The sequence below is a fragment of the Apodemus sylvaticus genome, chromosome 1 (assembly GCF_947179515.1).
Source record: "Apodemus sylvaticus chromosome 1, mApoSyl1.1, whole genome shotgun sequence".
In the NCBI taxonomy this organism is placed as follows: Eukaryota; Metazoa; Chordata; class Mammalia; order Rodentia; family Muridae; genus Apodemus; species Apodemus sylvaticus.
The window spans coordinates 98563103-98578351 of NC_067472.1; the positions used below are offsets into that span (position 1 = coordinate 98563103).

Below are 15249 nucleotides of genomic sequence, written 5' to 3' on the forward strand. Positions count from 1 at the left end.
AGCGTCATATCTTCCTCTGTATATTGAGTGAAATTTAAAATGACAGGATAATAAACTTATTATATGAACTAAATGTAAAGCCGAAGACTATTGGTGTTTTATTCTCTGAATTTTAAATTTTAATCTCATATCTCTATTTCTTTGTAATTATATGGTAGATCATTTTTTCCATGTCCAGACAGTCTTTTTGCAAAATAAGAAATAACAATGCCATTTTATTAGTTTCACTTTTCAGGATAAATAGGTCCATAAGGAACTGATTTATAACATGTGCATAAAATGGCAAGACTAAATTATTCTTTGCTTCATAAACAAATACAATATTTTGACATATTCAGGAATTTTATAATAATAATTATTGCTATTGTTTTTATAACTTGACAAATACCAAGGTGTCTTCTTAATATATACAAGTGTATAAAGGGAAAAGCTGATACATTGGAATAGGACGTTAACTTACACAATCAGTTGAGCAGAACCTACTAGGTACAATAGTGGTATGCATATATAAAATCTTTACAGTCTATGGAAATATTCTGACAGTGGCCTTCCTCAAAGCCTCTTTTACATCTTTGTTTCTCAGGCTGTAGATGAGGGGGTTAAGCATGGGGATCACCACTGTGTAGAATACAGACAGTATCTTGTTCTGTTCAGTAGAGTAGTTGGACTTGGGCATCACATAAATGAAGGTTATGGTTCCATAGTAGATAGTGACTGCAGTGAAGTGGGAGGTACAGGTGGAGAAGGCCTTCTGTCGGCCCTCAGTGGAGCGCATCTTCAGGATGGTAATGAGGATATAGGTATAGGAGTCAGCTATGACAAACACTGTGATCACAATAATGGTTCCAGAAGAGATAGAAGGAATAATTCCAATAATGGAAACATCTGAGCAAGAAAGTTTCAACACAGCAGGGAAGTCACAGAAAAAATGATCAATTTGATTTGGTCCACAGAAGGACAAACTTAACAGACAACTAGTGAATGTCCATGAATTCACACAGCCACCCACATAGGATGCCCCAACCAAGAGGAAACAGATCTTGGGGGACATATGTGTTGAATAGAGCAGGGGTGAGCAGATGGCCACATAGCGATCATAGGCCATGGCAGCTAAGAGGAAGCACTCAGCTGTCCCAAATGTCACTGCAATGCAGAATTGGGCTTCACAACCAGTCACAGAGAGTACTACTGTATGACCAAGGAAGCCTGTAAGCATTATAGGTGTGATTGATGTAGAAAACCCAATGTCCACAAAAGCCAGATGGCTAAGGAACAGATACATGGGGGTATGGAGTTGGGGGCAGCTTCTTATTAAACTGATGATGCTGATATTGCCCACTAAAGTAACAGCATATATCCATAGAAATATCATAAATAGGATGATACACAGTGTGGAATTCTCCGTTAACCCCAAAAGAATGAATTCTGTCACAGTAGTGTGGTTTTGAGCCTCCATCTCAGGTGTGAAATGTCCCTGTTGAGGATAATGAGAATTTTTTGTTTACTAAATTTTTAATACTTTCTATAGCTTTCTTTTTTATCCCACATATTAATCCCATACTTTGACCAAAATTAAATATCTGCCTTTTTAAGATTTAAAAAGTGTGTTCCTTTCTTAAATAAAATGTGAATAAAAATCTCACCCTTCTATTTCCATTACTTTTCTCTTTTTATTTTTTTTATTTTTTCTTTTATTAGGTATATTCTTTATTTACATTTCAAATGTTGTTTCCTGGTTCCCCCCTCCCCCAAAATCCCATAAGCCATCTCCCCTTCCCCAATCAACCCACCCCTGCTTCCTTGTCCAGGTATTTGTCTATACTACAGCATCAAGTCTTTCCAGGACCAAAGGGACTTTCCTCCCTTTGGTGTCCAACAAGACCATCCTCTGCTACCAATGTGTCTGGCACCATGGGTAACTCCATGTGAACTATTTGGTTGATGGTTTTGTCCCCGGAGCTCTGGGAGTACTGGATGACTCATATTGTTGTTCCTCCTATGGCACTGAAAACCCCTTCAGCTCCTAGGGTCCTTTTTCTAGCTCCCCCATTGGGGACCCTGTGCTCAGTTCAATGGCTGGCTGAGAGTGTCCCCCTCTGTAACTGTCATGCACTAGGAGAGCCTCCCAGGTGATAGCTATATCCAGCTCCAGTCAGCCAGCACTTGTGGGCACCCACAACAGTGCCTGGGTTTTGTAACTGTATATAGGATGCATCCCTGCATGGGGTAGTCTCTGGATGGTCTTTCCTTCAACCTTTTGCCTTTGTATCTCCTTCTGTTGGTATTTTTCCCCTTTCTACAAAGGACCCAAGGATCCATACTTTGTTCTTCCTCCTTCTTGGGCATCACTTGATATGTGAAATGTGTCTTGTCCATTATCTTTCTCTATTTATGTAATACCTAAAGTTTTCTCAAATCTTGACTTCAATGATCTTTCTCTCAAGGTGGAGATCCATAATTTCAGTGATCTCTTAAGATTCTCCTCAAACCAAATCAATTAAGAATGTTCTAACCACTTTAAACTTTTTATTCCATAGTCTTATTCAAAAGCTCAACCAGTATTTTATATTCTATGTATTTATGATTTTGTGTGTGGTTGTTTATACACTAGATGTATACCTTGTGCCTGGGGAGATCAGAAGATGTCATTGATTTCCTGGAAACAGAATTATGGACAGTTGTAAGCCACCATGTCCGTGTTAGAAGTTTAATCTGTTTCTCCTGCAAGGACAGCCAGTGCTATTAACTGCTGAGTCATGTCTCCAAGACCCCTCTCCAGTCATCTCATTCATTCACAACATCATGTCTACAAGTTGGCTTTTCTGGCCATCTTCCTTACATTGTACTCCATCCAGTAAAATCCTACTGCTTTGTCTGATTTTTTTTCATCTCCTTTTTCCATTCTCTGTGTACACACTTGGCTTAAATCTGTGATCATTCTTATTCTGCATTCTGTCTGCTTATTTACCTTCTAACTCACATTGATTTCTTCTTACAGTTTATGACATAATGCCCTAATTCCAATAAAAACAGGATAATGCCAAAATCTAATTCTTATAAACTTGCAGGTTTTCATGACATATTATAACCCCATTGGTATAGCACTCATTATCCTTTCTGATTTCTCCCTCCTTTTATCTGTGTTTCTCACCATCTTTCCATGCAGTTCTCAAACAAACCCAGATATCCACAACTGTCCCTAGTGCCTTAGCCTTCATAATTATTTTCTTTAGAAAGCCTTCTCTGATTCATCAGGATGGATCTGGTTTAATTTCTTTTTGTTGAAGACATCTGCTTCTACAGATAGCTGATGTGTACACTCTATTATGGTTTTTTACTTCTTTGCATTTCATTCCCATCAAATTTTACATGTTCTCATCAATAACATTTATCTTTGTCTAAAAAACACCCAGTATTTGGACAGAAATGGGCTAAAAAATTTTTAAGTATGTTCATAATTAATGTAGCAACTAGGTTTTGAAAACCAAGCATGTATATAATTTACCTTCCTGTCCAGAAAACCAGGCTTTAGAAAGAAAAAAGTTAATTAAATATAAAGCAATATAAATCACATCTCATTTTCCCAATTTTTAAACTGAAATTAAATAACAAAGATAGAGAAAACACTTGAAAATCCCTTTAATATATAGTTCCTATCACACATTTCAATCAATATATATTTTTTACACATCTTTCTATGTGCCTTTTAGATATTTTAATATGCATTTTAGAAAATCATATTGAGAGTGAGTATTTCAGAAAATGTCTTTCTATACATCTACCAGTTCCAGCTTTTCTCAAACTTGTGATGCTCCTGTTTGAATATGAGAAAACAGGTATGTTTGAACCTGCTTGGCTTAGATATATATAAATAATTGCATGCTTAAGTACTTTCCTCAGGCCAAAACTGATAGAACTGTGTTCTGTGCTTTGTGGTATGTTTACAACTAACATTTACAACAGTGAAAATACTAAAGCAAACTGTTCCCTATTGTTCACTGATGGGTTATATAGTTGGCTGCATTTTGATTGAAGGTATTAATATTTTTTATCTCCCCATATATGGTATAATAGTCATATAATAGTCTACTTATAATATAATTAGTTCTTAAGGAGTTAAGCATTTACCAAATATAATGATATCAGTATTAAATGTCTTCTAAATTGATTCTTTTGATTTTTTAAAATTTCTCAGAGTTAATAAACATACAATCCATTTGTTGATGTGACTGATCAATTGACTTCGTGAATTGAGAAGTCCAGTGAATCAATAGCTGAGAATGTCCTCTATCTTTTATTTAGGGGATCTTTCTGTTTAGGTTGTTATAGTACTAGATAGATTATTGCTTTCAATGTCTCTGTCATCAGACTTTTAAACTTATCAATTATATTCCATAAGTTTATTGATGCAAAACTTTGACTTTCTATACAAAATCTTTGGGATTTTGAGTTGTTACACTCTATTTGCTTTCAGTTTTCTAAAAGAAAGCACCCACGCACACCCATTTGTCTGTTTCCACCTTTGCTTAAGTCTTCTTCAGATTGAACATACTCAGATCTGAAGAACAGACAAACCACGAAGCAGTCTTCAGAATCTGCCTTATGACTCAAAAAGACTTTAAAGCAGCACCCCTGTTCTCATTATGTCTCACACTAGTCATTCAGCACTGACTAACTGTGGAATTATAAGAGGAAGCATAAAATGCATACACACAAGTCATTTATATCAAATTTCACATGACACTTAGACACTTTGGTGCTCAGGATAACTTGAACAATGAGAGAACTGACCTCATATTGTAGCTTTGTTGTGAGATTCAAGGAAAGGTGTGAAATGCCAAAGGTCTGAGCCATGTATAAGGGTTAAACATCTCTTTATTTAATAAAATGAAATGAAGTTTGAGTATACAATTGGTTAGTGTTGTGGTGACTATCATTTAGCTTTCAACACATCAAATGGTTTTACCATAAATCCAAAAGTAAGACAAGTGTAGCAGTACCTCTGTGATGTCAGTTCTTAATTCTGCTTTTCAAATGCAAAATATATAGACTAATTTTTGCTTTGCTTTGCTTTGCTTTGCTTTTCTACTGGACAATCAATATCTAGAACTCTGTTCTGGCCTTCAAGTTTATCAGCTGAAATCTGGGATGCTTACCACTCAAATATCCTTTTCCTCAAAAGATCAGTCACTGTGGTTGGAAATAGAGGAGATAAGACAGTGAACCTTACCTAGTTGAAATCAGGCTGTTTCTTCTTATTTCCTCTCCATGTCTCACTCAGTTGCTTAATACCAGAAACAATACTGGTTTCAGGGATCATCCATGTAGTACCCACATGCCTTAGGTTTATTGGTTTACATGTGCCAGGAAACCACTGCATTGTAATTCTTGCTGAGGGCATAGTTTCCGCAAAGATCAAGAGCTCAAACAGTTAAAATTCCTTTCCTAATTTCCAAATTCTTCTTGAGTTATTTAAAAATCCATACTAATAAATTTATCAGTCTTTCATTTACCAATGAGAATCAATACTAACACGGAAATCCAAAGAGGACTTCATGACGTGTATGTATTTTATTTACATAGAGCAAGTCAGGATCTGCACACTCTGGAATGAAAACCATGAGTGCACACACTAGTCAAGGAGCCTAACCAACACATGTAGAAACTATTAGGTTGGGTGTCTTTGTATGCATGTTAAATGGGGAGAAGAATGGCTTAATCAGTCCAGGCAGTCCTTCAGGGATTATTGTTACTAGCCTCTTAAGAGAAAGGTCCATGAGTTTCTTATACAGAAATGACTTATAGAACCAGGTGATTCATTATCTCCTAGCTTGTTCTCCCCAGATAATTCCTACGATATGACATAGCATACAATGGGATTACTTTGTTCTGATTTACTGAGAGTGAAACAGACAACAAAAAATACTTCACATTGAAAGTAATAATTTTTGATGTAATATGATGGCATTTTTTCAATTATAACTGTTGAATCAAATTTAAAAGGAGGCTTAATATAGTAAGCAAGAATAAGAGTGAATGAATTTGGTACTTAGACTCATTGCCTATTTTGCTAAAGAAATAGAAAAAAAATATTCTAAAGTCTTGTGATGTTGGCCTGACTCTATCAAAAGGATTTTTTTAACTTCTTTCCCCAGGAGGTTCAGGAGAACAACTTAAGAATCTCCTCTGAGGCATCTGAGCATCCACAGTTCATTAAGTCATTAAAGGCCAGAAATTATGGTGCCTGCAGTTTTGTTCCTCTCTTATGATTTCTTCACCTACTGAACATCTTTCCTAATTCAGTAAGAATTTTAGGATTCTTTTTACCATGTCTTCCAGGAAAACATTAAAATTTGGAAGGGATTACACTGAATCTGAAGATTGCTTTGCAGAAAATATCTATTTTAACATTTAATTTTTATTTCTCTGGCTCATGTATTGCGATGTCTGGTCTCTGAATCCATTTGTATCTCACTTTCATTCATCAATGCCTTACAGTTTTCAGTTTGAAGACTGTTTATATCCTTCACATATTTTTCTGACAGTCTTTGTTTCCAAGAAAATGGAATTCACACAAATGAAGCTCAAGATCTCATAGTCAGATTGTACCATTAATGTTTCCACAGACTTTTGGATAATTTTACCAAAAGTTAAGGTCCATTTGAAAAGAGCTTTGGCTCAGAAATTTAAAACATTTACTGCTCCTCCAGAGGACCAAGTTTGGTTCACCCAGCACTTATTTCTGGCAGCTCACAACTACCAGTAACTCCATCTCCATGGAATCTAATGCTCTGATCTGTCATCCATGGGTACCTACAGACATGTGGCATATATACATTCATACAGATGCATATACATAGATAAAAAGAAAAATAAGTGTTTGAATATTATATAAGTCACAGAATCATGCTTGCTTACCCATACCTAGCACATTAAAGGAAAAAAGAGCAGAATTTCTGTGAGTTCACGGCCATCCTGAGCTAGTAAGTAGCTCAACATCAGATATAGAATGAAATTCTTGCTAACCACAAAACAGAAAGTTACTGGGTATAGAATTAGTCTTTTACAGGGAAAAGCCTAACAACTGGTTATCCTTTAGCAAATTGGGAGCACTGAAAAAAATACATGCAAGTAATATTGTGCATACTGAACAGATTAAATTTAGAAATGTTTGTGTGTGTATGTATGCATGTATGATGTATGTATATAACAACAATTAATGAAAAAGAAAGACTGTAAATTTAAAACAGAGCAAGAAAGAGTATATGGGAGAGCTTGGATGGAGAAAGGGGAAGGGAGAAATATTGTAATTACATTTCAATCTCAAGTTTTTTAATTTGTATTTTATATAAAACATATTCATTTGGAAGCCAATAAATAAATAAGTCTAGTAATATGTTCATCACAAAAGAGAATTAAGGAATTTCTACCTGGTGGACTCTAATAGTAATAAAGCGCAGTATGCATCCGTAGAAAGCAAGGGTAAGTAGAGTGGTGTTAAGAAAAATTTGAGAGGGTTCATCTATATGAAGTAGAGGCTTCTATGTCCTTTACTTGAACCTTGAACCTAACACTCTCCTCCCATGAAAAGTTTATAGTCAATGTAGTGAACAATTTTGCCAATAGAATAAAAGAGATACAAAACAATATTTCAGTCATTAAGATATGATAGAAGTGCAGCTGGAGCTGACCCTATGTCACAACAATCCATACCCAAATACTGCCTGGAGAGAGCTGTCTTCCAGGAACGTGGACATGTGCGTAAGCACACATAAGACCACCACTTTTCCTCAGAGGGGCCCACCTAGAGACTTTAGTCACAGGAACCAAGGAGAAGCCCGTGGCAGGATCCTTCCATTTTATGTCTTCAACTGGAACTGATCCTGTGCCACAGCTTTCCAAACCCAAATACCACCAGAAAATAGCTGGTCCCAGGAGTTCTGACACAAAGGCTTGCAGGAGGGACAAGCCACAATCAGAGACAGCAAGACCATCTAACACCAGAGATAACCAAATGGCAAGATGCAGGGGCAAGAAGGTAAACAACAGAAACCAAAGATACTGGCATCATTAGAACTGAGTTCCTCCATCACAGCAAGCACCAGATATTCCAACATACCAGAAAAACAAGACTGATTTTTTTCTTGTTTCTTTTTTTTAATTAGATATTTGTTCATCTACATTTTGAATGCTAACCCCTTTCCACATTACCCCACTGAAAACCCCATATCCCATCCTCTCTCCCCTTGATAACACTCCCCTCAATTTCCTGACTTGCATTCCCCTATTCTGGGGAATTGATCCTTCACAAGACCAATGACCTGTCCTCTCACTGATGTCTGAAATGGTAATCTTCTGCTACATATGTAGTTGGAACCGTGGGACCCTCCATGTGTGCTCTTTGGTTGATGGTTTAGTCCCTGGAAGCACTGGGGGTACAGGTTGGTTCATATTATTGTTCCTCCTGCTTGGTCCTCTATCTAGTTGTTCCATTGAGAACCCTATTCTCATTCTATTGGTTGGCATTGATCCATGGGTGTTTTGATCCACTTTCCAATAAGGATCAAAGTATGCACACTTTGGTCTTCCTTCATCTTGAGCTTCGTGTGGTCTGTGAGTTGTATCTTGGGTTTTCCAAGCTTTTGGGCTAATATCCACTTATCATTGCATAGATTGCATACCTGTGTGTTCTTTTGTGGTTGGGTTACCTCACCCAGGATGATAGTTTCTAGCTCTATCCATTTGCCTAAGAATTTCATGAATTCATTGTTTTTAATAGCTAAGTAATACTCCATTGTGTAATGTACCATGTGATCTGTATCCATTACTCTGTTGAGGGACATCTGGGTTCTTTCCAGCTTCTGACTATTATGAATAAGGCTGCTATGAACATAGTGGAGCATGTGTCCTTATTACATGTTGGAGCATCTTCTGGGTATATTCCTAGGAGTGGTATAAGTGGGTCCTCAAGTAGTGCTATGTCCAGTTTTCTGAGGAACCACCAAACTGATTTCTAGGGTGGCTTTATTAGCTTGAAATCCCACCAGCAATAGAGGAGTGTACCTCTTTCTCCACATCCTCTCCAGCATTTGCTGTCCCCTGAGTTTTTGATCTTGGTCATTCTGATTGGTGTGAAGTGGAATCTCAGGGTTGTTTTGATCTGCATTTCCCTGATGGTAAAGGATATTGAACATTTCTTTAGGTATTTTTCACCCATCCAGTATTCCTCAGTTGAGAAATCTTTGTTTAGCTTTGTAGCCCATTTTTAATAGGGTTATTTGACACTCGGAGTCTAACTTCTTGAGTTCTTTATATATATTGGATATTAGCCCTCTATCAGATGTAGGATTGGAAAAGATCTTTTCCAAATCGCTTGGTTGCTGTTTTTCCCATTGACAGTGTCCTTTGCCTTACAGAATCTTTGCAATTTTATGAGGTCCCATTTGTCAACTCTTGATCTTAGAGCATAAATTATTGGTGCTCTATTCAGGAATTTTCCCCTGTGCCCATGTGCTCCAAGTTCTTCCCAATTTCTTTTCTATTATATTCAGTGTATCCGGTTTTATGTGGAGGTCCTTGATCCACTTGGACTTGAGTTTTGTACAGGGAGATAAGAACGGATTAATTTGCATCCTTCTACATGTTGAATGCCAGTTGACCCAGAGTGAGGTGAAAAATGTCCTGGCTTTGGAGGTTGGGCCACCGCCATCTGCTCTCTGGTGACTGAGTGGGCAGGTACATCCAAGAGGCAGGGACCAAGAACAGCGGAACAGCTGTGTCCATCTGGGCTCTGCCTGTTCCCAGCAACTGGGCAGCACCATGGTCCTCTGTGCAATTCTGCCAGGGGAGTACCACTCTGCAGGGAGTGAATTGACTCAGACATCCACCATCTTCCCTCTGGTGACTGAGCAGGCAGGTATAGCCAGGAGCCAGGGAACACAGGACTGGCAGAGCAGCCAGGACAGAGTCAGTCTGGGCTCCACCTGCACCCAGGAGCTGGGCAGTGCCACAGCACTCTGTGCCAGGGAAGAGCTTGTCACCCAGGGATGCTGAGACAGGCTTGCAGGCACACAGGAAGGACAAGTACCACCAGAGGCAGCAGGACCAAATAACACCAGAGATAACCATATGGCAAAAGGCAAATGTAGGAAAATTACTAACAGAAATCAAGGCAATATGGCACCAAACAAAACCAATTCTCCCACAACAGCAAGTCCTGGATACCCCAACACACCATGAAAGCAAAATTTGGATTTAAAATGACAGCTCATGATGTTGATAGAGGGCTTCAAGAAGAACATAAATAACTCACTTAAAGAAATAACAGAGAACACAAGTAAACAGGGAGAAGCCCTTATAAAACTACAGGAAAGCACAGAAAAACAAGTGAAGGAATTGGACAAAACCGTCCAGGATCTTAAAATGGAGGTAGAAACAATAAGGAAATCACAAAGGGAAACAACTCTCGACATAGAAAACCTAGGGAAGAAGTCAGGAGTTATGGATGCAAGAATCAACAACAGAATACAAGAGACAGAAGAGAGAATGCAAAAGGTAACATAGAAAGCATTGAAACAATAGTTAAAGAAAATGAAAAAATGCAAAAGACACCTAACCCAGAACATCCAGGAAACCCAGGACAAAATGAGAAGACCAAACCCAAGGATTATAGGTATAGAAGAGAATGGTTTCCAACTTAAAAGGCCAGTAAATGTCTTCAACAACATTATAAAAGAAAACTTCCCTAACCTAAGGAAAGAGATGTCTGTGAACATACAAGAATCCTACCAACCCCCAAATAGATCAGACCAGAAAAGAAATTCTTCTCATAATAATAAAAACACCAAATGTACCAAACAAATAAAGAATATTAAAAGCAGTAAGGGAAAAAGGTCTAGTAACATATAAAGGCAGACCTACCAGACTTCTTTCTCACCAGAGACTATGAAAGCAAGAAGGTCCCAGGCAAATGTTATATAGACCATAAGAGAACACAAATGCCAGCCCATGCTTCTATACTCAGAAAAAAAATCTCAATTACCATAGATGAAAGCAAGATATTCCATGAGAAAAACAAATTTACACATTATCCTTCCACAAATCCAGCCATACAAAGGATAATAGATGAAAAATGCAAAAACTAAGAGTGAAACTACATCCTAGGAAAATCAAGAAACATAATACACCTCTAACAACAAAAGTATCAGGAAGCACCAATCAATTTTCCTTAATATCTCTTAAAATCAGTGGACTCAATTCCCCAAAAAAGAGACATAGACTAAGAGACTGGATACATAAACAGGACCCAACATTTTGCTGCATACTGGAAAAGCACCTCAGTGACAAAGTCAGACACTATCTCTGAGTAAAAAGTTGGAAAACAAATTTCCAAGCAAATGGTCCCAATAAACAAGCTCAAGAAGCCATTCTAATATAGAATAAAATCAACTTAAAACCAAAAGTTATCAAAAGAGATAAGGAAGGACACTTCATATGGTTAAGGAAAAAATCTACCCCCCAAAAAAATCTCAATTCTGAACATCTGTGATGCAAATGCAAGGGAACTAATATTCATAAAAGAAACATTACTAAAGCTCAAGGCACACATTACAACTCACACAATAATAGTGAGAGATTTCAATATCCCACTCTCATCAATAGACAGATCATGGAAACACAACCTAAAAAGGGACACAGTGAAATTAAGAGAAATTATGAACCAAATGGATTTAACAGATATCTATAAAAACATTTCATCCTAAATTAAAAAATATACCTTCTTCTCAGCACCTCATGGTACCTTTTCCAAAACTTATCATATAATCAATTGCAAAACAGACCTCAAAAGATGAAAGAAGATTGAAGTAGTCCCATGCATCCTATCAGATCACCATGGACTGAGGCTAGTCTTCAATAGTAACAAAAGTGACAGAAAGCCTACATGCACATGAAAGCTGAACAATGCTCTATTCAATGATAACGGTCAAGGAAGAAATAAAGAAAGAAATTAAAGACTTTTTAGAATTTAATGAAAATGAAGTCACAACAAACCCAAACTTATGGGACACAAATGAAAGCAGAGCTAACAGGAAAACTGATAGCTCTGATTGCCTCCAAAAGAACCTGGAGAGAGCATACACTAGCAGTTTAACAGCACAACTAAAAGATTTAGAACAAAAAGAAGCAAACACACCCAAGATGAGTAGATGGTAAGAAATAATCAAACTCAAGGCTGAAATCAAACAAGTACTAACAAAAAGAACTATACAATGAAGCAATAAAACCAGGAACTGGTTCTTTGAGAAGCAAACAAGATAGATAAACCCTTGGCCAGACTAACCAAAAGGCATAAAAACAGTATAAAAATTAACAAAATCAGAAATGAAAAGGGAGATATAGCAACATAAACTGAGTAAATTCAAAAACAAAATCATCAGATCCTACTATAAAAGCCTATACTCAACAAAACTGGAAAATATGAATGAAATGGACAATTTTCTAGACAGATATCAAATACCAAAGTGAAATAAGTATCTGATAAACCATCTAAACAGTCCCTAAACCCTGAAAGAAATAGAGGGAGTCACTAAGAGTCTCCCAACCAAAGCCCAGAACCAGATGGGTTTAATGGAGAATTCTATCAGTCCTTGAAAGAAGACTTAATACCAATACTCTGCAAACTGTTCCACAAAATACAAGCAGAAGGAACACTACCCAATTCGTTCTATGAAGGCACAATTATGCTGATACCAAAATCATACAAAAACCCAACAAAGAAAGACAACTTCAGACTGAATTTCCCTTATGAATATTGATGGAAAAATACTCATTAAAATTCTCACAAACCAAATCCAAGAACACATCAAAGCTATCATTCACCATGAGCAAGTAGGCTTCATCCCAGGATGCAAAGATTATTCAATATATGGAAATCCATCAATATAATCACTACATAAACAAAATCAAAGGAAAAATCATATGATCATTTCATTAGATGCTGAAAAAGCATTTGACAAAATTCAACATCCCTTCATGATAAAAGTCTTGGAAAGATCAGGAATTCAAGGCTCATAAGTAAACATAGCAAAAGCAATATACATCAAACCAGTAGATAACATCAAACTAAATGGAGAGAAACTAGAAGCAATCCCACTAATATCAGGGACTAGACAAGGCTGCCCTCTCTCTATCTATTCAATATAGTACCTAAAATTCTAGCTAGAGCAATTAGACAACAAAAGGAGGTCAAAGGGACACAAATTGGAAAGAAAAACATCAAAATATCACTATTTGTCGGTGATATGATCATATACTTAAGTGACCCCCAAAAAATCCATCAGAGAACTCTTAAACCTGGTTAACAACTTCAGCAAAGTGGCTGAATATAAAATTAACTCCAACAAATCAGTAGACTTTCTATACTCAAAGGATAAAAGGACAGAGAAATAAATTATGGAAACAACAGCCTTCACAATAGTTACAAGCAATATAAAATATCTTGATGTGACTCTAACCAAACAAGTGAAAGATCTGTATGACAAGAATTTCAAGTCTCCGCAGAAAGAAATTGGAGAAAACTTTAAAAGATAGAAAGTTCTCCCATGCTTGTGGATTGGCAGGATTAGTATAGTAAAAATGGCCAACCTCCCAAAAGCAATATACAGATTCAATGAAATCCCCATCAAAATTCCATCTCAATTCTTCATAGAGTTAGAAAGAGCAATTCTCAAATTCATTTGGAATCACAAAAAACCCAGGATAGTGAAAACTATTCACAACAATAAAATATCTTCTAGAGGAATTAACATTTTTTGGCCTTAAGCTTCTATACCCAACAAAATTTCCAATCATCATAGAGCAAGAAAAACAAAAGATTCCATGACACAATCAAATTTAAACAAAATCTGTTAATAAATACAGCCTTACTGAAGGTACTAGAAGTAAAATACCAACACAAGAAGGTTAACTACACCCATTAAAATATATGAAATAAGTAATATCACACTAACAAAACCAAAGAGAGAGAAACACACACACACACACACACACACACAAGGGAATGCATGCATGCATGCACATGCCCACTATCAGCACTACCACTAACAACAAAAAGGGAGTTAATAAATGGTCATTAATATCTCTCAGTATCAATGGATCCAATTCCCAATAAAAAGACATAAGCTAACAGAATGGATGTAAGAATAGAAACCATCCTTCAGCTGAATACAAGAAATAATTATCAAAGATAAATATTTTCCAGGAATAAAGAATTAAAAAATATTTTCTAAGCAATAGAAACCAATAAGCAAGCGTGTGTAGCTATTCTAATACCTAACAAAATAGACTCCAACCAAAATTAAGCAAAAGCAATGGAGAAGTACATTTCATACTCCTCAAAGGAAAAGGCCACCATGACAGACTCTCCATAGTTAATATCCATGTCCTAAATACTAGGGGAACCACTTTAATAAAACAAACATTACTATAGCTTAAATTATACATTAAACCACACACATTAATAGTGGAAGATTTCAATACCCTAGTCACACCAATAAACTGGTCATCCAGACAAAACCTAAATAGGGAAATAATGAATCTAGCAGACATTATGAATCAAAGAGACCTAACAGATATCTAAAGAACATTTTACCCAAGCACAAAATACTATACATTCTTCTTAGCACCTCACAGAACTTTCTCCAAAATAGACTACACACTCAGTCACAAAGCAAGCCTCAATGGATACAAGAAAATTGAAATGACCCCCTGCATTTTACCAAACCACCACATATTTAGGCTGGACTTCAACAACAGCAGAAGAAGCAACAGTAAGCCTACAAATTTATGGAAAGTGAACAACTCTATAAAATGATGACTACTGGGTCAAGTCAGAAATAAAGAAATTAAAGACTTTCTAGGATTCAATGGATATGAATGCATGACATACCCAAACTTTTAGAACACAATGAGTGTTATACTATGAGGAAAGTTCATAACACTAAGTGCTTTCACAAAGAAATAGAGAGATCTCATACCGGCAACTTAACAGCACATCTGAAAGCTCTAGAATGAAAAACAAACACATTCAAGAGGAACAGATGGCAGTAAATGAACCCGTCTGCAGATTCTCGGAGAGGTTCCTGAGGGGTGGAGTGAGGACCTAGGGGCAAGAGACAAGAGAAATGGATATAAGACAGAATTCAGATCAAGTCTTGTTTAATGCAGGTTCACATAGCCACTATATGGTAA

The 15249-nt window shown here is 36.7% G+C and overlaps 1 protein-coding gene across 1 annotated transcript; it reads right to left on the minus strand.

Moving 5' to 3' along the window:
- Window positions 1-523: 523 nt before the first annotated feature.
- Window positions 524-1462, minus strand: LOC127679965 (olfactory receptor 477-like). Its single transcript, XM_052175533.1, has one exon. It carries the CDS (start codon window positions 1454-1456, stop codon window positions 524-526), a length of 933 nt encoding a protein of 310 aa, XP_052031493.1. The 5' UTR covers window positions 1457-1462.
- Between the last annotated feature and the right edge of the window lie 13787 nt (window positions 1463-15249).